The 27,610-nt window shown below is 37.2% G+C and overlaps 1 protein-coding gene across 7 annotated transcripts in view; it reads left to right on the top strand.

The window, feature by feature from the left end:
• CDK14 (cyclin dependent kinase 14) overlaps positions 1 to 27,610 on the top strand; it is a 635,487-nt gene that overhangs the window by 361,630 nt on the left and 246,247 nt on the right. For all 7 annotated transcript variants that reach the window (XM_063708268.1, XM_019031337.4, XM_063708269.1 and 4 more), the window contains one exon: positions 22,963 to 23,083. In XM_063708268.1, the coding sequence (XP_063564338.1) occupies positions 22,963 to 23,083 (121 nt within the window). The remainder of the gene's footprint in view (positions 1 to 22,962; positions 23,084 to 27,610) is intronic.

The following is a 27,610-nucleotide window of genomic DNA, read 5'->3' as shown; positions in this document are numbered from 1 at the left end:
TACTGCTTTCACTTATCTTAGATTGAAGCTAGTCTGTTGATTCAAACACATGAATACATTTTTTTTCCTACAAAATATGTTGAGCATCATATATTTTTGTTGACAATTTACAAGAAAGAAAAATTAGGGAAGCAACAAAACTTTTCACAAAATATAGTTTGTTGGATAACAGCAAATTTGGATATTTTAGGAAGAGTCAGATAATTTCCCTCAATTTGTGGGATGGCTGTTGTCCACTTTTGCACATGTTCTGCCTCCTGTCTGAGGCATTCACAGCTGGCTTTGGATTTCTGTGTCTCCTAAAGCTTCTGTGAATCTGAAAAGTCATTTCTGAAACTGTGGTCTGTGGCTGGGAGCAGTGGCTCATGCCTGTAATCCTAGCACCTTGGGAGGCTGACACGGGCGGATTGCTTGAGCCCAGAAGTTGGAGACCAGCCTGGCCAACATGGTGAGACTGTGTCCCTATTTCATAAAAACAAAGAAAAGAAAAATAAAATTATGGTCCGTGGAGCATATATTAATGAAAAATAATTGTTAAAATTAGGAAAAATGTCCTTGATCAAATCTGTTTGGGGTGAGCTGCATATGTGCATCTCTCCCATCTCCCCCCAGCCAGTAGAATCTCAATGTTCATTAGCTAATGATTAAAAGCTCTTGGTCTTCTGCTGTTAAAATTAAATCTGCCATTAAATTTTGGACTCTGTGGAACATAAGTTGGGGAAATGTTGGTATATTAGCTGTCTGTTGCTGTATAAAAAATTACCGCAAAATAAGCTGCTTAAAATAGCACTGGTTTATTGTCTCAGTCTCTGTGTGGTAAGAGTCTGGGTATGGCCTAGCTGGGTGCCTCTGCCTCCAGGTGTCCCTTCAGTCTGCACAGTCAGCTAGGCCTTCTCTTGTTTCATCTGAATGCTCCACTGGGAAAGGATCTACTTCTGAGCTCACATGGCTGTTGGCAACATTCTGTTTTCTGAGTCTCTTGGATTGAGAGCCTCTCACAGACACTCAAGGGAAGAATATTCCACAACAAAGTGAATATGAATAGGCAAGGGAGTCATGGGAACCACCTTAGCGTTTGCCAGCCATTGTTGGTATCAAAAGTACTGTCCAATTATGTCGTGGTGATTAAACTATGTGATATGGTTTTCCATAAAGAATAACAGTTGGCTGGGCATGATGGCTCATGTCTGTAATCCAAGCACTTTGGGAGACTAAGGCAGGCAGATCCCTTGAGCTCAAGAGTTCAAGACCAGCCTGGGAAACATGGTGAAACCCCAGCTCTACAAAAAATTAGCCAGGATTGCCTGAGCCCAGGAGGTCGAGACTGCAGTGAGCCATGATCTTGCCACTGCATGCCAGCCCAGGTGACAGAGTGAAACCCTGTCTCAAAAAAAAAAAAAAAATTGTTAGCATGTAGTGCATGTCAACAGCTACCTTAGGGTGTAAAGATTTATAAACGGTATTGATAATGATAATGATTAATGATAGTACATGGTGATGATAAGCAAGCCTTATTGGTTGTTGCTCATGTGAAACACTAGGGTAAGCACTTTGCCTGTAGTATCTTTTCAAATCTTCACATAGTCTCCTTTTCTATATAACAGTTCAAGAAGTTATGTAAACAGAGAGCTGTAGATTGTTTTCAAACAGCTCACTGAGAAAATAGACAATTTATATCACTAATTGTATTGTATGACAAGTAACTTCTTTATACAGAATGGGAGACCAGAAAAGGACACTGCACTTTTTGCTTGGGAGATTTAGAGAGAAAGACCTAAAGAATTATTTTCAAGGTCCAAATAGGATTTCATGAAGTTTTAAGACAAGGACAGAGACAGGGCTCAGTATAAGTAAAGGTAGGTAAGGTTTATGTTATGGTAATATTTCATAATCCTCCACTAGTAACATTCCAGAAGACAGAGCTTTTGCTGTGTAGCCATGAGCAGAAATGTTGATGTCCATGTGGACAGCAAAGCTGGAGAGTAGATTGTCAACAAGGTGGTAGCAACAGTAACAGATGGCAATTATTTGTTTATATTTTTTATGATTTATTTATTCCCAGCCTCTTTCCAAAATGGCTCTGAAGCAGCTGCTAATCTGACGCTCCACTCGCTTTATTCTTATTTAGCCTGCAGGCTGTGCTAGGCAGACTTGTTTCCATCCAGCACATGCTCTCACTCCAGTTGCAGTCTCCAAGCTCCACCCTTCATCATGTGCCCCTGGAAAGGCGGTCAGTGCCCAGGAGGCCTTGGGGAGTGAGAGCAGTGGCACATGAGGGTTTCAGCATGTGTTTCTCTGGCCTCCTATCAGCTGGAACCTGCTGCCAGTCAGACGGGACTTAGGCCAGGACCAGTCCCTGCCCAGATGTGCCCCTGGGACTATGGCAGAGCCCTGAGCCAGGTGCCAGCAATGTACAGTTTGCCATGTACAGGGCCAGTTGACAGATCAAAGGAGGCCAGCCTGAGTGAATAAGTCCCGGTCCCATTTACCAGTCCTCTGGGATAGAAGGAGAGTGATAGCCAAGGCTCACAGCAACGACTGGGGCTGAAAATCTAGGAACCTTGTGTCTTTTCTGGAAGTCCTGCCCTTGAGCAGAGATGGCAGCAAAAAGGCAGGCTCCTTTTGCAGTGAACTTTAGTTTAAAAAGCATGGTATCAAGGAATTGAAAGTCCAGTATTTCTTCTAACTTTGTCACCAGTTAGCTTTTTTATTTTGGACAAGTCACTTAAATGGACAGTTGTGTTTTCTGTAAATTAAAAAAAAAGAATGAATTCAGTGATCTATTTTAGCTTTAAGTTATGGTTTTAATATTTTTAAATGTTCCTTAAAAACTATTATTTTAGGTAAGTTATTCCATTCCCTACCAGATACAGATGTAGATGTATAGATACATACACCAAATTTGTGGTTGTTTCTTTAAAAATACTTTTGCTAACTTCAAAGTAAACTGCTTGGCTCATGAAAAATTGAAGAAATTCAACAAATATAGAATTATTCGGACTGCCAGCCTTATATGGAATGGAGATTTTATTGTCTTCATGTATTGTCTTGTTTATTTTGTAATGCTATCACAGGATAGTACAGACTAGGTAATTTATAAGGGATAGAAATTTATTTCCTCAATCCCCTGGAAGCTGACATGTCCAAGAGCAAGAGGCCAGCATCTGGTGAGGGCCTTTTTGCTGTGTCATCCAAGGGCAGCAGGTAGAAGGACAAGAGTGGGCAAGAAAGAGAGACAAAAGAGGCCCAAACTCACTTTTTTATATGGAACCCACTCCCAAGATAATGAACCAACTCCTGCCGTAATGCCATTAATCCATTCATGAGGGCAGAGCTCTCATAACCTGATCAGATTTTAAATGTCTCTCTTAATACTACTAAAATGGCAAGTAAATTTCAACATTAATTTGAGAATTGATAAACATTCAGACCATAGCAGTCATCATTCCAGTGGCTGAAACTAGGTAATTAGGGAAAGGAATGGCAAATTTTAATGCTTTCAGAAAGTGTTATTTTTAAAAGTAAATTCAAGGCAAATTTTTAAATATATCTTTACATTATACAAAAGGGGAATGCACAGTTATTTTCAAGATGTATTCATTGTTAAAACATTGGGAATAAGATATTCCCAAAGAGAACTCTTGAAACATTTGCTTATTATCTTATGATTACAGTAGCTATAAATTCCTTAATTGCATGTGTACCTATCTTTACATAATGGGCAATTATACCAATGATAACATGCATTCTGTTTTTTTCACTAATATATCTATTAGTAAGATTTTTCATGTATTTGCTTTTACAATTATAAGTAATATGTGTGCCTTGTTTTAAAATAGACGTCACAGATAGTCATAAAGAAGAACATAGGCTGGCCGTGGTGCCTCTCACCTGTAATCCCAGTGCTTTGGGAGGCTGAGATGGGAGGATCGCTTGACTTCAGGAGTTCAGGATCAGCCTGGACAACATAGTGAGACCCTGTTTCTACAAAAATTAAAAATTAGCCACATGTGGTGACGTGCAGCTGAGTCCCAGCTACTCAGCAGGCTGAAGCAGGAGGATCAATAGAGGGAGGTTGAGGCTGCAGTGAGTCATGATTTTGCCACTGCACTCCAGCATGGGCAGCAGAGTGAGACCCTGTCTTAAAAAAAAAAAAAAGAAAAAAAGAGAAGAAGAAGAAGAAAATAAACATTGCTATCTTCTTTCTCTAATTTGGCCATGTTAACATATTTTTCACCCTTTCCTGTGTACTTACGTAACAATATATTTTTCTGTTTTAAAAAAAGTTGCTTTATTTTTTTAACAATATATAAATTGCATTTTAAGGCCATGTGATTTTATTTGTTGAATTTTTCAACAGGCAATTACCAGTTTATTTGTTGTCCCAAATGAAGTTCATAGAAAAGTGAAGATTTATGTGAGATACCAGAAATGCAGTAGAAAACAGACAAATGTTTTTCCGTGAAATGGTCACAAATTTTATATCGAAATCTAGTAACATCATATTCTAACATGAATCAGTCCTTTACTTCCTTTTACCTCAAAATATTCATAAAATGTACTACTAAGATTTTTAATGAAGAGAAAACTTTTGTCTAGAAAGCTAAGGGGTCTCCTATAGCTTTTTATCTCTTTTTTCCTTTGAACTCACTGTGGTTATGAGATTCTGTTAGTAGATAATGGGTTTGTTCAGCCTTGTTAAATATCATTATTTTAATTTTTGATATGTATCTAAAGCTGAATAATTCCTTAAACCTTTTGATTCTGAAACCTCAGCTTGGGTGCCCTCAGGAAGAGAATACTCTCCATCACAAAATAATTAACTGCTCCCTGATTTACCACTTACTTCCTGGTACACGAATGCATATGCACGCTGTGTCTGGCATCTAAATTAAAATATTTTAGGCCAGGAATGGTGGCTCACGCCTGTGTTCCTAAAACTTTGGGAAGCCGACAAGGGAGGATAACTTGAGGCCAAGAGTTTGAGACTAACCTGGGTAATGTAGTGATACTCTATCTCTACAATTTTTTTTTTTTAATTAGATGGGCATGGTGGTGCAGACCTGTAGTCCTAGCTATTTGGGAGGCTGAGGCAGGAGGATCACTTAAGCCCAGGATTTCAAGGCTTCGGTGAGGTATGATCGTACCACAGCACTCTAGCCTTGATGACAGAGTAAGACCTTGCCTCTTAAAAAATAAATCAAATAAATAAATAAGCAAACACATAAATAAATAATTCAAAGTATAGGACACTGTGAGTAATATTTAAGAATAAGTTCTCAAATTCTACATTGTTGTGTGTTGTATGATAGATATGGTAAACTGTAGAAACATTCCTGTCAGGAATCACATAGCTCAAATCATTAGCTGATTTTCGTTTTCTTCTTCTTTTGTTTTGATATTTTTATTATCCAACTATAAAAATGAGGTGAACTTATCTTCAAATGTTTTCTTTTTATTGCATTATATTTTACATAAAATCAAATTGCCAATTACAATTTGATGAATTTGGTAAATGTACGTAGTGTGAAAACCACCTCCACAATCAAGTTTTGTAGAACACTTTCATCATCTCAGAAAGTATCCTGGTTTCCTATAGCAGTCAAGTAAACATTGTATTTCTTACTATTAATTGTTGTTTTTTCACACCTTAGTCAATCTGGAATAGTAGGATTTCAGATAATAAAATGCTGCATAGAAAACAAAATTTCTATCTTAGGAGATATTCTAGACCAGAGGTTGGTAAACTTTTTCTGTAAAGGGCTAGATAATAAATATTTTTGCCCATGAAGTCTCTGTTGCAACTACACAAAATCTGTTGTTTCAATGAAAAATCAGCCACAGACACCATCTCAACAAATGGATGTGGCTGGATTTGGTTCATGGAGCATAATTTGCCAACCCCTGTTCTAGACCTTTGCAGTTCAGTTGTTCTTGCTAATAACCAATGAGCTAGTAATAAAGCATTTGGTTCAGTGAGATTTTCAAAGGAAAAATAGATAAGGAAATAATTTGTGATATTATAATTTGGTATATACTCATCTTTAAAGTTATTATTTCTGAAAGTATCCAATATATGATACTCTAAAAACCTACAAAGCGTAGCTATAGTAAGTTCATGTTACACAATTTTTATAGTAGTTGCAAAGAGATCATGAAAGAATAGTTTGGAATTTTTATGTGTATTGCAATTTGTATTAAAGTGCAAATTGTAGATCCTAAATCATATCACTAACTGATAAAATGTTTACAAATTGTTGACTTCTGTCACCCTGTATTTTCTTTTCATGTAATATTGCTAAATACAGATTTCTTTTTCCTGTACTAAATGGCAATCCTTTCTTAAATGAATAATCCATCGTTGTTTTGTGAGTCTTTCAAAACCATCTGAACAACTCCACTAAATCCTGTAGGTTTGAGAGCTTGTGGAATAAGAATGTCAGCCCTTGGGCTAATTTAGCACATGGACAGACTAGGCTTTTACATGGTGGAATGCTACCTTCTGAACATGTGGCCTTTCTCATAGGCATCTCTTCCCTCCTTAAAAGTCCAACTTGCTAATGTTATATTGTTTTTATTAAACTTTTGGGGGGTTAAAACCTAGTAATCTAGTTAAAAACTCAACCCAAATTTATTACCTCACATATTGCCAACAAATGACCTCATCATAGGAACTACATGAAGTCAATAATTTTTTTTTAAAAAATGAGTCATTTGTGACTTTATGATAATAATAGTGCAACAATGAATGCTAATGTAAGAAAACTATTTTTAGAAAAAGTGTTCTGTTAAATGGCTTACCTTTTGACTTAAAAGTTAGTAATGTGTGAAGTTGCCAATAGTTGAAACAAAACAAGGTTTACAGAAAATAATTGATATTATAAAGGATATCTTTTAAAAATTCCATGTGTGTTTGCTTTGATTTTGAACACTAATTCCCTTGAAATTTGTTTTGAGACATGTATACTGTATTTGTTTACAACATTTGATGCATTGTCATCTTTAAAGTTATATAATAGATTGGGAGTAATTTTGTGTCCATGATTTATTGTTTCGTACTTTGGCATTTTAACATATAATCATAATTTCCAAGATTAATCAGTCCACATGTACTAAACTTTACTTCTATACTTATATTTCAAATATGGTTTCCCCTTTTTGCTCCTTTAACAAAATATTTAATGAAGGAAACAGGAATATCAATACAAGAGTGGATAGCGAAATAGCACTTTATGATTCTGTAACTCAAATTTGTTTTGAAGAGGATTTCTAAATTTCAGGTATCTTCAGCCATACTGTAAGATTTCAAATAAAGCTTTATTGGAGAAGATAAAGGTATTAAGGACAAGTTATTTGGACCGACAAGATGGGAATATTTAAAGTATACGTAACAGATTCTGAAAAACTAGGACATGTGCTTCAGATGTAAGATTTCTGTCTGTAATTCTTAAAGGCTAAGACATTTGTCTAGTATAGCACAAGATAAGTTTGAGTTTCATTGCTGCCAGCTCTTTATGGCAGTCTTCTGTGAACACTCTTGGTCCTAAAAAATACAGCATGTGTAATGTTTACTGACAAGTGAGTATACATAGATTGTCGGGTTGCGGACAGTAAGTTCAAACTTATCAAAATCTGTCCAACTATATTCTTGCATTCATTTGTATTGGTTATTAGTACAGTCTTCTTGGATGTAGAAATGCAACATTCATTGCATTCATTTTATGAATTATATAATTTTGTTTTAAAAGTCCTAGATGCTTGGCCAGTTTTGAAACTTTCATCATCTTGTAGAAATCTATTACAGGATTTATTCTGCAAGCAAGTTTCCCTTCAAGGAAGATTTTATTTTTTAACTTCTAAATTGTTTGATGAATCAGATTGTGCATGCAAGCCTATCCCAGGTTTTAGTAGCTAAATGAGCTATTATGCAGACAAGCCTGAGCTTTGGAAGGCAACTTGGTTGTACTAGTGAGAATATTTAAATAGTAGTTTATTTCTGCTTGTTCCACCCAGTCTTTAACTCACTCCTGCCAGCCACCAGTTTTCCTGCCATGCCATGAAAGCCTGTCATTTACAACCGATGACTATTTTAGGAACCAAACCATAGTGAAATAAGGCTGGAGTCTTGGGGGATGTAGGGAGCTGAGACTGCCCAGGGCTGAGACTGCCCAGGGCTGTGTGAGGACTTATTAGACCCTTTTTCTTTCTCTCTTTTTTCTCTGTAGGTAACATGTGCACCCTGTAATAGACATTCCAAAGAGTACAAAATGGGAGTATAGTGAAAGTTAAATTTTCTTCTCTCCTGTTTTCTTGCTCCTTTCCCCACAGGCAGTTGCCTTTACCAGTTTTCTTATGCATCTTTCCAGAGATCCAATATGCAAATAGAATCACACATTTTTTACACAAATAATAGCTAATATGCCCCCTGTTATTTATTTTGTCTTTTCCATTAACAATATATTATAGTTGGTTCCATATTAGTACATAGCGATTTATTGGCCTTATTGGCTGCATTTTGTATCTGTACTGTAATTCCAGTTCTTTCCTGGAGCTTGAAGTTATTTTTAGTCATTTGCTACAAACAATGTCACAATGAATCTCCATGCCCGTAAGTCTTTGTATGTATAAATATACAGTAAGGCTGGGTGCAGTGGCTCATGCCTGTACTCCCAGCACTTTGGGAGGCTGAGGCAGGTGGATCACTTGAGTCCAGGAATTCTAGACTAGCCTGGACAACATGGCGAAACTCTGTCCCTACAAAAAATATAAAAATCAGCCAGGTGTGGTAGCATGTGCCTGTAGTCCCAGCTACTTAGGGGGCTGAGGTGGGAAGGTCGCTTGAGCCCGGGAGGTTGAGGCTGCAGTGAGCTGTGATTGTGCCACTGCCCTCCAGTCTGGGTGACAGAACCAGACCTTGTCTCAAAAAAAAAAAAAGTGTATATCTATCTATATCTGTATTTATATCAATATACATATATGTATTTTTATAAATCTATCTATCTATATATATGATAAACACCTAGAATAAAGTTGCCACTGGTCACTCTGAAACTTCTGAAAAATAACCAATGGCTTCCAAGTTCAGTTCAACCAGTTAACTCAATGAACACATTACTCATGTATTGATCCTGGGGGCTATTTTTTTTTTAAATTTTTTGTAGACATGACATCTTGCTATGTTGCCCAGGCTGGTCTCAAACTCTTGGGGGCCAGCAATCTTCCTGCCTTAGCCTTCCAGGTAGCTGAGAATACAGGTGCATGCCACTGCACCCAGCATGGGCCCTGCGAGTTTGCACCAGTGCATCAGGTGGTGTTCTGTTGTGTCTGAAGCAGGTGCCTCATGTTCTTGTACCTTGCTATTCCTTTTCATGCCACCATACAAGTGCCTGTAATGTTGACCCTTAGGGCACATCCTGGCTTCTCCCTGGTGTCTTCCACTGCAGTGGCTATTCTGGCTTCCTTTGCCATCTGCCCAAGGGCAAAGCTGACCCTTTTCTTAGTCAGCTACAATGCAGCTGATATCTGGCTGTTATTTCCAACAAGATTTTATGAAGGCTGGACATTTGGGGATGGGCAGGGCAGAGGAGAGGTATCACCCACTTCTCTTCAAAGTGCTCTGCTTGGAGCTTAGAGGATCAGTCTCAGTGTGGGGGAAAGGAATCCCTTATCTTTATTTCCTGTGCATCTCTCTCTGACTAGGGCCGGATTCTCTATTTCCCTAGTGATTACACCCTAGGCTTGCTACCTGGAATTCAGGCCCTACAACCCCAAGGCTTGGAAAGGAATGTTCTCTCCCTGTGAGAATCTAAGGTGCCTGGGAAGTCTCATCTTAGATCTTGGAGTCCACCTTCCATCCCCCAGCCACAGGACTGGGGACTCTGCCCTCCAGCCCCAGTAGACAGTCATAGCACATAACGTTTATACAAGATAGAGCTCTGGGTGAGAAATCAGAGGCACAGTTGAATCTTGAGAAATTTCACAAGAAGAAGAAATGAGTTGAGAAATTTCACAATAAGGAGAAATGACTTGTGGCTTCAGGGGTTAAGGATCTGATCACAACCAACAGTCCAATATCAGTAATCCTTCTGAGATTTAGACTTAAATGTTACTGCAAGTTGGGCTTTATTGGTCCATTTCTTTGGAGGATGAAGAATAGCTTTCAGCACACACCCTTTCTTCAGTTCTCTGAGTTCCTGAAAACTGCTGATCAAGAACAGGGGGAACCTTCATTGTGCAGTCTCTATCTTCCCTGAGTCAGTAAACATCTTCCTCAAAGAAGCCACAGAGCCTCAGAAACATGGCTCTGCTAAAACATGCACCTGGCTTACATGAAACACTTTCTTCTTTTTGAAACATCAAGATGCAGGTTAATTTCACTGCTTGCCCCAGAACAGTGGGTAGGGACTTGCTTTGTATTTATATAACAGAATTTGCCATTAAGTTGATTTTTCCAAGAATAAAGAAACAGCCTCAAATGTAAATTCAGGTCTCTTCCTTCAGTAAAGCTGAACAGCTGGAAGCTTTGAAATGAATATTTTTATACTTCTGCCTGTCAAGGTTTTTTTTTTTTTAAAAACTGTCGAGTCTGGACATACCTATTTCTATGGCTCAAGTTAACTCGTTGAGAGGCAGCTAAAGTGTCGTGCTGAATCAGAGAAGCCTGATATTTCTATGGTTGAGCTCTAAGCTGGCTTAACACATCTAAGTATAATAATTCATAGCCCAGAATCCTAGTAAGCAAAGGAAGAATTAATCCCCTTTCCAAGTGTGTTTTACAGAGACTTAGTCTTGTCTAAATTGTACATTTTACATAAGACCCAGTGTTACATAGAGATGGAGAAGAGGTGGGGAGTGGTGGTAAAAAAATTGAGACAATCATAAGAAATGATCCTTGCTCTTAGGGAGTATATTTTGTATAGCTAGAGAGGTAAACAGAGATAAAAATATAAATAATAACAGATTTATATACTGTCTGCCAAGTGAGCTGAATAGAGATTGAGATGTAATATAAAAGTTTAGAGGAGAGATTAATTCTTGAGGTTTTATTTATCTAAAATTTAAATATCATATTAGATAAAATTTGAGAAAAATTGATTAGTCAGGAAAGTGGCTCCCTTACTTGTATTTAAGGGCTGGTAGCTTGTATATTAATAGCCTTATGGTATAAATAAGAATATTAATAGCCTTATTAATAGACTTGTATTTTTATTTACAATATTCATGTGCATCATAAACATATTAAAGCATTTTATGTCTGTTTTGGGGTTACTTTTTACCCCCTAAAGGGGATCTTGAGCTTTAACGTGATTCAACTTTACTCATATTAAGTTCTTTAACGTTTTGAAATCCAAGGATAGGTTTTCTATTGAAGTCTCAAGGTGAAAACAGAGATGTTCTGGATGAGTTGGGGTGGGTCCTGCTATAGTTTGAGTGTTTCTCCCAGAATATGTTTTGGAAATTTGGTCCCTAGTGTGGCAGTGTTGGGAGGTGGGACCTTTAAGGGGTGATTAGGTTGTTAAGAGGAATTAATGCTGCTCTTGCAGGACTGGGTTAATCCTCACAGGAGTGAGTGAGTTCTTGCTCTCAGGGAACTGGAATAGTTACCATGAGAGTGGATTGTTATAAACTGAGGTTGCCCATCATGTTTTGCCCTTTTGTACTTGCACACTTCATCCTTCCACTTCTCTACAACATGATGACACAATACCAAAGTCTATCCGGATGCCAATCAGATGCAGCTGCCTGATTTTGGACTTCCAAGCCTCCATAACCATCAGCCAAAGTAAACTTTTTTTCTTTATAAATGACTCACTTTCAAGTATTCTTTGATAGCAACAAAAAATGGACTAAGACAGGTCCATCCCTGTAGGCTGGGATGACACACAAGTGCAATCTGCCAAAGGAACCTCTGCTTCAGAGGTTCATACTAGGTGGTTGTCCTTGCTAGATATGTCAGTTTATCAGTAGACTTACTGCAGGCCAGACGTCATGCCAGGAACTGGAGATACAAAGGCAGGTGAAATGTGGCCATGGCCAGGTGCAGTGCCCCACGCCTGTAATCCCAGCACTTTGGGAAGCTGAGGCAGGAGGATCACTTGAGCCCAGGAGTTTGAGACCAATCTGTGCAACATGGCAAGATTCTGTCTCTACAAAAAAATTAAAAATTAGCCAGACACAGTGGTGCACGCCTGTAGCCCTAGCCACTTGGCGGCTGAGCTGAGAGGACCTCTTGAGCCCAGGAGTGTGAGGCTGCAGTGAGCTGTGATTGTGCCACAGCACTCCAGCCTGGGTGACAGAGTAAGATCCTTTCTCAAAAAAGGAAAAACATGTGGCCTTATTTTGGGAAAATTGGTCTGCCCCACCTGTGTGGGGCAGGTGGCAGCTGTCATGTAAATGAAAGACTTTGCTATGTTTATCTGTTAAGTGCAGTGCTGAGGTAAATCAGAGAACAGAGGAACGTTCATTACCTGGACCAGGAAGGGGAGGGCAAGTCAGGGAAGCTTCTGGAGGCCTTGGCCCTGAGCATAATTTTGAAGGATATGTAGGAGTCATCTGCTGAATAAGTATTAATAATTACAGGATATGAGACCATGTTGTGCCAATGAACTGACATAAGAAAAAAATAATTACTGGTAATTTGATTGGCTGCTAACAGTTGGCTAGAACATAGGAAGGGATGGGAAGAAACAAGGTAGTCACATGTTCTTTTATTCCTTGGAATTAGGACTTCAGGGTAAAGCCCAGAGGATCTATTAAGATTTTTAGCAGAGAACTGGTTTAATCAGATGGTGTTTTAGTTTATGGTAACAGCCAGTATGAATTAAGTGTTACTCTAGGCCAACTGTATGATTAAGCATTTTTCATGCATTATCTCATCTAATTCGCACAAATACCTTTCGAGTTAGGTGTGGCTATTGTATCAGGATTCTAGAAGGAAACAAAGGGCAACACAAATGGGGCAATTGAGGGGTGTTCGATGAAGGGACTGTTTATGAAACTCTGGGCAGGGTTAAGTATGTGGAACCCTTTCAGGCTAGCAATAGTGTGGAAAATTTCACTACTTCTCCAGGGAGAATTTAGAGAAATTGGTTCTGGAACTGCCTGAGCAAGAGCTGTAGCCTTCTAAGGAATAACTTAGGCAATACCATTTCCTTGTCCAGCTGGGAAGAAGCCAGGAGAACAAATATACTGAGCTCACTTTTCTCCTTCCTTATGATCATTTGGTCAGTTTGCTGCCCATTGGCCAAACCCAACTTGAGGCCAGGGGACAAGGACTTTGTAATTACACGCTCATTAAGGACAGCCTGTGGGGAGCAAAGAACAGGGTGAAGGAGAGTCAAGAATGCATCAGAAGAGGCAAATTCAGAATATCTAGCAGAGTTTTACTACATGTATTTCACAGACAAAGCCACTGAAGCTCAGCCCCAAATCACACATCTTGTAAGTGGCGGTCATAGCTGACCCCAAAGAGGAAGCTCTTACATACTACATCAAACTGTCTCTTCATCAGAGTATGGAAGAGGAGTAGGAAGGGCAAACTTTGCAGCTAGGAGACCAGTTAATAGGTTCAAGACCCAGAAGTGTTTAAGTCTGAGGGCTTGATGTGGCAGCAGCAGTGGGGAAAAAGAAGGGAATGGATTAGCAACAGTGGAGTGGAGGCAGAATGGACAGAACTTTGGGCCTCAGTTTATTTTCTGTTTAAAAATAACTAAGAGTATTATAGAAGATACAGACTGTCTTAGATCCTTGCCTGAATGAAAGCTCTGTGATGATTCTTCTCTGTAGTGATTGTGGTATGTATTTATTTCATGGAATTAATGTATTTTTGAAAATATTCCCCAAATGCTTCTTTTGGAGATTCAAAGTTGTGACGTTTATTTACTACATTAGCAATGCCCAACTCCAATTTCAAGACAACCAAGATTGTCACCAGGTGTCACAAAGTGTCTTTAAAATTATCAAAATAAAGATGTGCATATCTTTTAATAGGCCTCTCCTCAAATAGAATGATGAAAGAAAAGAAAATACTAAAAGCATGGTGAAAATAATTCAGAAAACGTGGGCAGCAACCATAAAATGTAAAAGTACTACAATAATTCAATATGACCCAAAGCTTTTTTTTCTTGAATTTGCTCAATAATTGCCTCATTAATTTGCACTGATTCATAAGGGCATTTATTATTGAAGAAACATAAAAACCTCTTAGTTCATGTTTGAAAGTAGTTGCCTATTTTTATCTCATGGAATGTTTTAAAAATTCACTTCAGTCCGGGCATTTCAGAAGAGCCTTTTATTTCAGTGTTATTTATTACATGCCCTTTAGATTGGCTTTGACCACACCCCAGTTTGAGGTTTCTGAAAACAAAAAACAAAAAACAAACAAGCAAAAAACTGTCCTTAGGATCCTGTAAGATAAATAGGCCATTCCCTTTTCACGGTCCCCCTCTCCCAGCAGTTTCCATTTCCCACTGTTACCCTGCAAGCCATCACAGCCTTCTAGCTTACTGCTCCATTTATGTGTCTACTGCCTTCCACCCTTTCCATTTTAAAACAAAACAAACCAACAGACAAAGCAGATAAGAGTTGTTCTCATTTCAGCAACCAGACCCTAGCTTGAAGTTTCCTGAGCTTTTCTCTGCAGTATTTCCTTATCAATTTTCTCTTTTCTTCACAGGCTTTTTGTCTGATTATCTGGAGGCTCTCTAGACAGCGTCAGTCATCCTCTCTAATGTACTCATGTTTTTGGAACCTTTTTCCAGAACAACCAGCCTGTGTTTTCAGTTCACTTCCCATTCCTGTCTTCGCTGCCATCCATCCCACAACCTTATCCCTTTCAATCTCCCTCACCAGGCTAGCTGGTCACCATTCTGGACTTTGGATCTGCTGGTCTAGGCTACCATCCAATGTGAGCCCCACACTTGCCAGGCAACCTGTTCCCAAGTTCCCAGTCTTCTTGGGGAGGTGATAGCACTACCTGCATTTTCCCAGCCACTTACTACAGTATGACCTGGGGTAAATTAGTTTCTCTAGGCATTAGTTTTCTTTCTGTTATATTGGGATACGAATAATCTTACGACACTCTAAGTTGTGTAACCATTAAATGATATAATACATTTAAAACCATTAGAGTACCTAATAGATTATAACTGCTCTATAAATTATCTTGTGCTTTGCCTCTGTGTAATGAGCACTGTACATCCACTGATTTTCATGATTTTCTATTATCTATAATAAGACCAGGTAAGGATATTGCCTCCTCCTACTACTTAAAAAAGAAAGAAAGAAAGAAAAAGAACTCTAGGTGGTTTAGGAAGGAAATGGGAAGAGTTTTCTCATAAGCCTCCCATACAAACACTCATACTAATTTTTTCTTTTAAAAACTAAAGAAATTAACACACTAACAAGAGCATATGTTGTCATTTTAAATATGTATGTATAATAAATTTTATCTTTATAGATTGACTTGTTTCCTATCAAATGCAAAGTATTTCTCTGACATAAATCACAGTCTTACCTTACTTGACATAATTATGGTTGTAAATATTTCAATAAATATTTTCTCTAACACATACAGATACATACTTGTATAATGTTTTGAGTATATATTAATACATGTTTACAAAGAAATGCCTTAAAAGTTCTGAATATTATGCCTTGACTTAAAACAGATTCTTATGATGAATTAATGGGTTTTAACTTTAATTTTTGAAAATTGGTAATAAATCAGCATCGTTATGGAAATTCATCAAAATTGCTGATTTAGTCAGGTTTTGAAATTCATTTTTTATATTGTGTTGTCATCTAGCATTGGAATAATAACTACAAGTTTCATTAACTGAGAGGCAGAAACTAGAAAATGAGATGTAAACCAGTGAACTGTGAAAATGATGATATATTCACATATACTCTGTTGAAAATGATTTTGCATTCTCTGCTAATGCAGATGTGATGTGATGGGATTGTTGAGGTGGAATTATTTAAGGGGCTGCTTAAGAATTTAAGCATATGTGATATTCATACATTGACTAAAGAAGATTTTAGTGAAAATTATTTTCTTAGAATCACTGAGCATTAGTACTTGAATGAATTAGTACTTAAAGTTAACCTAGTCTGTCCCAGGAGTCAGCAAACTTTTTCTTACAGGGCCAGGTACTAAATATCATAGCCTATGGGTCAGATGGTCTCTGTCAACTATTCAGCTCAGCTGTTTAGTGCATAAGCATCTATAGGCAATATGTGAGTGAATGGATGTAGCTGTTTTCCACCAAAATTTAATTACAAAGACAAATGCCTGGCTCTCAGGCCATAGTTTGCTGACCCCAGATCTCAGGCCCCTCATCATACACATAGTGAAACCAACACTAGAAAGCTTAAGTCACTTAATCAAGGAGAAATAACAAAATAACAAACCTAGATAGTGCCAGAACCTCTACCAGGCATTTAGTTTTGCCATATGACGAGTCTTCCAATATGCATGCTAATGCTCTAAGAACAACAGCATGTTTATCATTATAGTATTTAGCCAAAGAATTCTAACTAGTTGGTTTTCCACATCTATTAATTTCACTTAAAGTTGTTATTTCCCAGAAAACCATATTGTTTTTATTTTCTATGCAAAAAGAGAAAAAACAGAAAAAAATGTAATTCCTATACTGTATATGAGAGTTAATTATTTGAATATTTTCTGTCTTCTTTGGAATGCTTATATTAAAATATTATTTCTATTACTTAAAAATTATATATATGTGTGTGTGTGTATAGTTTTTTTGTTTGTTTGTTTTGTTTTGTTTTGTTTAGATGGAGTTTCACTATTGTTGCCCAGGCTGGAGCAGTGGTGCGATCTCGGCTCACTGCAACTGCACCTCTGGGGTTTAAGTGATTCTCTGTCTCTGCTTCCTGAGTAGCTGGGTTTACAGGCGCCCACCACCACACTTGGCCAATTTTTTGTATTTTTAGTAGAGATGGAGTTTCATCATGTTGGCCAGGCTGGTCTTGACCTCCTAACCTCAGGTGATCCACCTGCCATGGCCTCCTAAAGTGCTGGGATTACAGGCATGAGCCACTGCGCCCGGCCAAATGAAATATATTTTTTAAAAAATCTGTGCCGTTTAGGATATATATAAATTAGGCATAATTTATTGAACTTAAAAAATTCAGGGATAATTAAATAAAATCAAATATTACCTTAACATGTTTCAGTGTCTTCTGGACTTAATTCCTTTTTATTTATGTTCAAAGAATACCCTTATTCAGTAGAAAGACTACTGAATAAATCTAAACATTTTTAAGGGATTTTGGTTTCTTATAAAAAGTAGCACTGTTGAAAGTCTGGACAGAAACCAAAACAAAGATGTTACATACAAAGGAAAGAAAAGGATATTTTAAATGTAATCTTGAAACTACTTTTCCACCTTAAACAACACCATAGGATGGCAAATGTATTTAAAAAACAAACAAACAAAAAACATAGACCTGTCCTCAGGACGCCCAATTTTCTGGAAAGGATACACTTCCTATTAAGTCAAATAAGAGGGAGGGAGTTGGTGGGTACCCACATCTCATAGTGATTATATGAGTAGATTGGGCATTTAAGTCTTTTATTGTTATTGTTACTGTTATTCGCATTGAGGAATGTTCCAATTAAACAATAAAATTAATTTTTGTTTTTATTTTTGTTTTTTGAGATGGAGTTTCGCTCTGTTGCCCAGGCGTGATCTCGGCTCACTGCAACCTCCGCCTCCTGGGTTCAAGTGATTCTCGTGCCTCAGCCTCTCGAGTACCTGGGATTACAGGCGCGTGCCACCATACCCAGCTGATTTTTTATTTTCAATAGACACGGGGTTTCACCATGTTGGCCAGGCTGGTCTTGATCTCCTGCCTTCAGGTGACCCACCTGCCTTAGCTTCCCAAAGTGCAGGGATTACAGGTGTTAACCACTGCGCCTGGCCAACAATAAAAATAATTTTAATAAAGGTAGATCATTTATTGTCTATATTTTGAAGATAATATTGTGCCATGGTCAGACTTGCTAGTGTAATAATCCAGCAAGAGATTATATGAGGACCTAAGAAGGAGGAAGAAAAGAGGGAAAATTATAAAGTAAAATCCACTGGGTTTTGTGATTTTGTAAGTGCAGGGAGACTACACCAAAACAAGACTTCCAGCTTTGGTGAATGGATGGATGGTGATGTGTAGCAGTCAGTTGGAGACGCTAGAGGATGTAGTACTGGTTAGAAAACTGGAGACAGGAGAAATGTTCAATTGAGATACCTGTGGACTATCATGGAAGATCTAAGTGGACATTTTTGATTTAGAAACATGAAGCTTTAGGGGAAGATTGATGCTAGCTATATGTGTTTGGGATCCTCAGTATATATAGATAGTAACTTAAGCCATGGGAGTAAATGGAGTCATTCAGGGAAACCTTGTCAAGTAGAGAGAAAAGATTAAAGGCTAGAACACCATAAGAAAATATTTGTTTGTTGGTTGTTTATTGATACATTATAAAAGCAGCAATAGAGTATCTTCAAACAGTGTTACCACATCATAAGATATTTAATATAGTATAAATCCTGTAGGAGGGAGAATACTCCATTAAAAAGTTATATCAAAAATGAAATTCTTGGCCAGTCTTTGGCTGTGGAATGGGAATGAAATCCAAAAGCCTTCACCCCGTGGACTGATTCATGGAACAGAGAAGGCCTCAAGTCTTTCCCTTCCCAGTGTTAACTGTCTTATGGTAAAATATTATCCAAGCATTTTATGTCTGTTTGGAAGCAAGTGATAAAGGAACCTTTCTCCTAGAAATATTGATTTTGTGATTAACTAAGATCAAGACTTTTTTTCTGATTAATTTGGGGAGTAAGGTGTGTTGAGAGAGAGGTGTGGGAGTTGCTCTATAATATAATATGAAACCACTGACCAACACAAAGCTTTGGCCCATTTTCTGGAATGACTCTGAAATAGTGAAAGATACTATTTCTATACTGTATTTTTGTTGACTCTGCAAATTCAGCTAGATTTGCTGTTATTAATTTCACTTAGTTAGAAAGGAGTAAGTCAGTGTTGCCAGTTCCTTCTCAATTCCTTAGTCAAAGCAAAGGAATGGGAATGATCATTTCTGAACCTTATCCTAGGTTCAGCAATTTTCTCCATAGAGTTAAAGAGATTGCTTAAATCCCTAGCCAATTTTACCACCTACAAAAAAAAGGATGCACTGGAATTTGAAGGAATAATTAAATGTACATGGAATATAAGTTCTAGTTTACATCTGTGTACAGCTAAAAGAAAAGAACCTTGGCTGTTTTTGGAACTTGTAACAGTTACTAGTAAAGTGCATTTGCTACTGGACTCTTTTGGTGTATTCTCTGTATTAATTCTGGCTGGAGTTATATTGAGTGCCTGTAGGACATCTAGCACCTATGCCTAGTAAGGAATTACATAGAACCAGGTCTGAAGCCCAAAGACAAGTATAAGCTGGAGGTAAAATCTTGGGAGAAATCATCTGTGGATGACAGTTAAAAAACTCGAAATAAGGCCCAGTGACCTATAAAGTGTATATATTTGAGAAAGCACTGGTTTGAGCGTATATATATATAACCATAGACAAAACCAGCATTTAAGGGGCAAAAAGGAGTAGGTCCCAGAAGGAGACCAAATCATTCCTGGTTAACTATCCTATATCTGAGAAATAAAGGGAGAAAATGTAGAAGAAAGGGAGTGGTCAGCAGAGTCTAATGCAGCAGAGGCTGTTATGATGAGGCCTGAAGAGTCTCCATTGTTTGGTGCTGAATGGCTGGTCTGCGTAGGGAAAATGTCGGGAGCACTGTCCCGTGATTTATTCTGTGTCCATGCCAGAGGGTAGAACCAGGCTCAGGGTAGCAGCAGATATTATCTATAAGATAACCATCTTATAGAGATGTGAGGAGGAATTTTTTTATTGGATAAGAGGTTAGCTATAAAGCTTCTTAACTCCTCCAGAAATCCAAGATTCCGCTATGCTAGTATCAGGGTAGCTCAACTTTGAATCATTGGCAGTAGGGCTTGAATAGCAGGATTATCCCTTTTACTCTGGGGTCTTTCATTAGTTAGAAATGTCAACACCGTAAAGTTGGATACACTGAATTTTATGCAAGCCATTTTAGGTGCCCATCGGAATTGTACCCCTTCATGAGCACACACTCAGCCAAAGCAGCAATGTGCATATAACCTGCACTTGTCTGGTTAGTACTTTGCTTTTTGTCTTTTAAATCAAACTAAACATTAATATAAGAAGTTTTGATAATAATCCATGAACTGCATCTTTTTTAAAAGGTAGTGTAGCTCTGTTCCTGTAGTGTAACCATAGCAACTGACAAAGAACAGAGAAAGAAAGCTTTCACACATGCTGTGCTAATTAATCCTGTCCTACAGTTTTCTTTCAACTGAAGAATGCAGTTTAATAAATTTTGCATGAGTAAGCATGTTTTAATGCATGAACTGTATAAACATATAGCAATATCTTTACCAAAAATATTTGTTAAAAATGTGGTTATATATATTTATACTTCAAAGTCTCTTTCTCTCCTCTTTTGTTCATTCTTTTCTTTCTCTTTCTTTGCTTCTTTTTGTCTTTCTTTTATTTTTATTTTTTGAGTCATTGTTTTAATGATTTTCTCCCTTCCTGAAAAGTTTTGGGATTTTCTTATCCTAGTAACCAAACAGACATTTTTAGGGTAAAAATTTTTTGTTCATCAATATAGAGGACACTTTCTACAATAAATTGTTTTAATTGACTAACTGTATTCAAATGAGAGAATTTTTCTCAAGCAATGTAGAATAATGTATCTTAAAAATATAATAACATTCTTCACTCTGACACATTTACATGCAAACCATTTTAAGAGACTCAGTCTTAAGCTTTGGAAAGTTAGATATTGAAAGTTATTTTTACTGTTATTTTGGGAAGTTATGTGGCTCATCTGAATAAAATTGGAGTAGTCTTTGGCCTAAACATGTGGGAAAAAAGACAGTAATGTAGATAAAGCACTTTTTTCTATTTGTAGTTTCCAAAAATATTTAACCAGTCTAGCAAACTCATATTCAGAGTCTGCATAGTTGATCTGAAATTACATGTGGTTATTTTGATTTATACTACTTCTAGATTATTTTGAGGTCTTATTTTCCCCTTTACAACTGGGAACATCACCGTTTTTTTATAACTAGCCTGGTCTGAGCTGTCAATGAAAATCTGCAATTTTTTTTCATTCTCTCATCCTTCTGGCTTAGCTTTCTGACAACAGGGCCTCAGGAAAACCAAGAGAATCAAGCCGGAATGTTGGTAGCATCCCATTTGACTTGACAACAGCATATGGAACAAGTCAGAACCTATTTCAGGACTTGTGCCTGGCTCTTTAGTCTCCATATGGAACCATAGGCATTTGAGGAACCAACCCTTTTGATGGGGTTACCAAGTTCTGGAGACACTTTATCATCTTGATTGTCCTATCTATTGTTCAATTTTGCCTGAATTAATGTAGGATAAAACCTTGCAGAGGAAAGAAGGAAGAGGTTGTTATAGAAATCCATTATCAAAAATAATTACTCCATTCATGTGGAGAAAAATTGGGGACCATGAATGTGTAAGTATGTCTGTGTGGTATAATCTGTACATTTTAATATGGAATACTTGTAAATATCAACCAATTTATAGTATACCATTGCATTATTATTAAAACTGACTGGTAGAAAAAAATTAGGGCACTGTAACCATGGCTGAATTAATTAGAAATTCTTTGTCTTACCAGCTGTCTTATTAACTTTAAAATTTACATATAATACTGAAAATGGAATGCTACATTTAATAAATAAGAAAAAGCCATTTCCTTACTACATAAAAATTTTTAAATAGAACATTAAAATGAATACGTTATGGTAGGTTCACTGTAAAAATGTTTTAAGTGCTATAAACATAACAGTAAATAATGATTTATACTTGTCACTAATGAATACAGCTAGATAGAAAGCTGTCACACAGGTTTTTTTCTTTTAAAAAATGACATCTATAGATTTTGTGATTTTTAAAATAATTGCACATTCATTCCACAAATCTTGGGAAAACACTCAGAAAAACTTACTAAAAAATAAAGATAATCCCATATTCCAGAGGTAACCACTGAAGACGTTTAAATGTATTTTCTGCCAAACTTTTTTCTTTTTTTTTTTAGAGGGAAAAAAAAACAGACCTACAAATATTTTTTCTGTGCATGAGTATTTATGGTTATGAGGTCAAATTGCATATACCTTTTCACTTAACATCTTCCCAGTTTAAAAAAATTCTTAGAGGACATTTTAATTTATCATATATAATCTCATCAATGTATGTACCAGATTTGACTATTCCTTTATAGTTATTTATTTAGATGTTTTTTCAAAAGAGCTTCTGCAATAAGCATTTCCTAGTGAGTATTTGACAGAACACTGAAACCACAAGAAATTTTAGGACAATTCTTTGAGGAAAGTATTATACTCTCCTCTTGCAGATTCACAATACACATTAGAACAATTAAGAAAACTGAGAAGTTTCACAATTTAAGGATCCTTTAAGTTTCTAAATCTATTTTTCCTCAGTTATTTGACCAAGGAACGCTTTCTCACAATACTTATAAATCTGAAAAATTCAAGAGACTTCTAAGCTCCTGTGTTATGATAGTTTGTGAATTATTTGTTTACTCTGCTGATATTTTATTAGATTCATGACATCAGTGCTTTATTAGGAAATAGAAATGTTTTAATGGTTATTAGCATGTGTTAAAAACAGAAACCACAATATGCTTTCCCCAGTTTTCTATTAACCTTGATACTGCACTCCTGATTCTGTATTAAAAGGTCAGGTTTGACCTTTAAGAATGTGAACGTTCAAATTTAAATTCCCTTGTTTTGCTAATGCCTGTTAAACTTCTTTATGTTTCATGTAACCCACAGGTCTTGCAAGAGCAAAATCCGTCCCTAGCCACACATACTCCAACGAAGTGGTTACCTTGTGGTACAGACCTCCAGATGTCCTTCTAGGCTCAACAGAATATTCCACCTGCCTTGACATGTGGTGAGAAATGGAAGCTTTACTCTAGCTAATCTATCTGTAGTGCTTGGTCTGGGTCAAGCCTAGACAAACATCCTAACAGTTTGAATGAAGATTAATGGTGCAGGAGTGTTTGCCTGCATGTGGCCATGCTGCTGGATGTTTTAAAACATGATTGGGAATGTTCTCTAATTAGAGTCTCCTTTGCAGATGCTGTGTGGTAATGGTTCTTGATGGACAGGGGCAGAGACATTTTTCTAACTGTCAGTATCATGATTTTTCTCTCCCTAAGAGTCTTAATTTGTGGCTGTATCTTATAACAAGGGAAGTATGTATCTCCAGACGGCAACAGGATTGGAGTAGCAGGGAGTATGTTTAAATTTGCAACAAAGCTCTGACGAGTGGTCTGAAAATTTTGGTGTAACTGTTAGGCACCAGTTTGACTCACAGTATGTACTTGAAAACTTCTGACACTAGTTATCCAAAATGAAATAAAATGACTACTTTTAACAAATATTATATGTTTAATTTTAGGTCTCACTTTCACAAATGCTTTAGCAAAGCTTAAAAATCTATTTTATGAGGTCCAATGACTGTCAAGATTTAATTCATAATTAGCATTAATGATAAACTATGCTGAGTTCCCAATTAAGTGTGATCCAAATCAAACAATCAAATAAGGGAATAATCTAATTTTTGGCATGAAGGCCGGACTGTTGAACATGTCTTTTATTAATAGAATAATTTCTTTTCAGACTCACAGTTGTGTCCAAAGTAAAACAATTTACATAGCACATGGCTATGTATTTATTTATTATTATACTTTAAGTTTTAGGTTACATGTGCACAATGTGCAGGTCAGTTACATATGTATACATGTGCCATGCTGGCGCGCTGCACCCACTAACTCTTCATCTAGCATTAGGTATATCTCCCAGTGCTGTCCCTCCCCCCTTCTCCCAACCCACAACAGTCCCCAGAGTGTGATGTTCCCCTTCCTGTGTCCATGTGTTCTCATTGTTCAGTTCCCACCTATGAGTGAGAATATGTGGTGTTTGGTTTTTTGTTCTTGTGATAGTTTACTGAGAATGATGATTTCCAATTTCATCCATGTCCCTACAAAGGACATGAACTCATCATTTCTTATGGCTGTATAGTATTCCATGGTGTATATGTGCCACATTTTCTTAATCCAGTCTATCATTGTTGGACATTTGGGTTGGTTCCAAGTCTTTGCTATTGTGAATAATGCCGCAATAAACATACGTGTGCATGTGTCTTTATAGCAGCATGATTTATAGTCCTTTGGGTATATACCCAGTAACGGGATGGCTGGGTCAAATGGTATTTCTAGTTCTAGATCCCTGAGGAATCGCCACACTGACTTCCACAATGGTTGAACTAGTTTACACTCCCACCAACAGTGTAAAAGTGTTCCTATTTCTCCACATCCTCTCCAGCACCTGTTGTTTCCTGACTTTTTAATGATTGCCATTCTAACTGGTGTGAGATGGTATCTCATTGTTGGAAGTTCTGGCCAGGGCAATTAGGCAGGAGAAGGAAATAAAGAGTATTCAGTTAGGAAAAGAGGAAGTCAGATTGTCCCTGTTTGCAGATGACATGATTGTATATCTAGAAAACCCCATTGTCTCAGCCCAAAATCTCCTTAAGCTGATAAGCAACTTCAGCAAAGTCTCAGAATACAAAATCAGTGTACAAAAATCACAAGCATTCTTATACACCAACAACAGACAAACAGAGAGCCAAATCATGAGTGAACTCCTATGCACAATTGCTTCAAAGAGAATAAAATGCCTAGGAATCCAACTTACAAGAGATGTGAAGGACCTCTTCAAGGAGAACTACAAACCACTGCTCAATGAAATAAAAGAGGATACAAACAAATGGAAGAATATTCCCTGCTCATGGATAGGAAGAATCAATATCGTGAAAATGGCCATACTGCCCAAGGTAATTTACAGATTCAGTGCCATCCCCATCAAGCTACCAATGACTTTCTTCACAGAATTGCAAAAAACTACTTTAAAGTTCATATGGAACCAAAAAAGAGCCTGCATCGCCAAGTCAATCCTAGGCCAAAAGAACAAAGCTGGAGGCATCGCACATGGCTGTTTTATAATAGGAGTCATTTTCCCTGAATGATTATGCCCCCATATGTAGAATTCCACTGTGTATTCATATAATTTTATGACCTCAGTAAAACTGCAGTATGTGTTGTTTATCTTACTGTTGTGTACTTACTTACTTCAGTGCTCTACCCCCCGTAATCTTGGCTTTTCATAAATTGGCCTGTGATGAGGCCTGGCTTCTTTCCTGATGTTTTTGATCCAAAAACGTTATGGTGAGAAAGCAATCAAGTTTCTCATGATCTAGGGCACAGTGCAGATTTTTTTATGTTCTAGCAGCCCTCCCTAGGAATGAGATTTAGGGATTTGTAAAGCCCCTGAGGATACCTGCAACATTTTGTGTACATGAGAACGTATTTATTTTTATTGAAGTGTAGCTCTAAAGCTTTCTAGTAGAGCTACAAGAAAATCAGATAATCATACAGATCTGTTGTCATAAATTTTGTAACATCTTGTAATAAATCTAATACCATTTTAATGATATTCTAAAACACTGAGACTAAAGATGATCGTCTGTCATTAAGGGGCTGAGCTAATCTTTATTTTGTCACACTTCCTGGCTTTTTTGGGGGGATGGTTGTTTACACAGTTAGATCTTTTTTTCCCAACACAGGGATTTGGGTAAAATAGATATTTAGATAATTAGTGTAATGGCAGAAAAAGTTGAAAATAAAGGCCAATGAATGCATCAGGATATTAGTTACTTTCTCATCCCTTTCCTACTTCCTGACTTATAGTTGGCTATGCAGATATTCATTACTTAAGATTCTTGTGTTATGGGGCTTTTTCTCTATTTTTTGAGTATGGAAATTCTAGGTTGTCTTTCAATGAGGTCAGTTAGGGACTCTGCTAATAAAACATTGGTTGGAAACATCTGTGGCTTGGAGCCAGTTTTTGTCTTAGTTGCTTGGCAGTTCAGTTAAGACTCTACCCTCAGAACATTTTGTACATACTAGTGGCTAATTTTTCCCAAAGCTTTAAAAGCACCAAGAACCAAATGGACTGTGACATAGTGTGTGTGTTTCTGAGGTGTAGCTCAGTATTTGATTTCCAGCATGTGCTACTTTTTCTTGCACGTGTGTCACTTTTTCTTCCTCGTGTGTCACTTTTTCTTCCTCGTGTGTGTGTGTTCATTCTCTCAAGGAAGATAGCTTGGACACTTTCTGCCAATTTGCTTTGAACAGAGACATAATGGAAGCACAAGAAGAATAAGTGGAAAGGAGGAAAACTGATAGAAAATAGTAGACCCCAAATGCCCTTTTGTCTACGTGCCAAGATTATTCATTGCCAGAACCAAATTGCAAATGTGTTATGTCTAAACAGCTTCCCATGCTTACTGGCTCTTCACTTCCAAGCCTTAAAATCTATGTTATATCTATGGTACACCTGCCTGTCTGAATCTGATTTCAAGCCATTTTCTAAAAGCTATCTTGTTATTATCCTATAAGTCAAATAAAATGTGTTTTTCCAGTTAGAGAGAAGTTCACAGGCACTGATTTTTGCATAATCAATGACATTGATGCTGGGTATTGAGAGAACTAGAAATGGGACTATAATTGATTCATGGCTCAGCTGCAGCAAAGAGAAGTGCAAATATTAACCCATGGAGAATAGCAGGGAGGCAGGTGGCAGTAGTTTCAGGCTTTCTTACAGTTCATTTATCAGCATGGGGCAGTAAGGTAGTAACTAAAAACTAATGATCCCTATACAGTGTTACATTTTCCAGTTTTCTGTTTAAATAGCCACAGGAAATAAAAATATGAATGAAGACACATATGCATTATCATTTGTCAGCAAGTGATGGAAGTCAGAGCTGGCCGTGTTAGGATTTCCTCCTCCAGGTCTCCAACACTTGCAATTAACAAACAACCCTGTGTGATTTGGGAACTCATCAAGATAGATAGTTTTTGATACTTTTATGAAAATGGATAGTTTTTGATGGTTTTATCTCCCTCTGTAAAGGAAATTTTAAGCAGAGGAATCAAATTGAACATTTCCTTTGTATAACTTTTCTTAATTTTTGGATTTATAACTCTGTGAAAGTCAAGGCATAGGAAATCATTGCTAAGCTTCTAAACCAAAAAGACTTACTAAGTTTTGAAAGCCACATTAAGAGAAGTGCAGATGTAGCAAGTAGCTTATCTATGTAGTTCTTACCTTGCTAAGAAGCTCTGCTCAAGCTGTTGAGGTCATTGTTCCAAATAAGCTTTATATTTCTCTATAGAGGAATATAAATTTTTAAAATAGGGTTAATTTTTAAAATAGGGTGACTAAGTCATCTGCAGCTAATAAATGATTATCTCATCAAGACCACAGTGCTTTGGGGGTGGGTAAAATATTATAGTAGCACTACCCTGAAGTATCAACTACAGTACTCCCCAACACCCCAACAGTGTATGAAGAA

Source organism: Gorilla gorilla, chromosome 6 (assembly GCF_029281585.2).
Source record: "Gorilla gorilla gorilla isolate KB3781 chromosome 6, NHGRI_mGorGor1-v2.1_pri, whole genome shotgun sequence".
Classification (NCBI taxonomy): domain Eukaryota; kingdom Metazoa; phylum Chordata; class Mammalia; order Primates; family Hominidae; genus Gorilla; species Gorilla gorilla.
The sequence above is the reverse complement of the archived record's forward strand: the minus strand, read 5'-3'. Positions and strand labels throughout refer to the sequence as shown.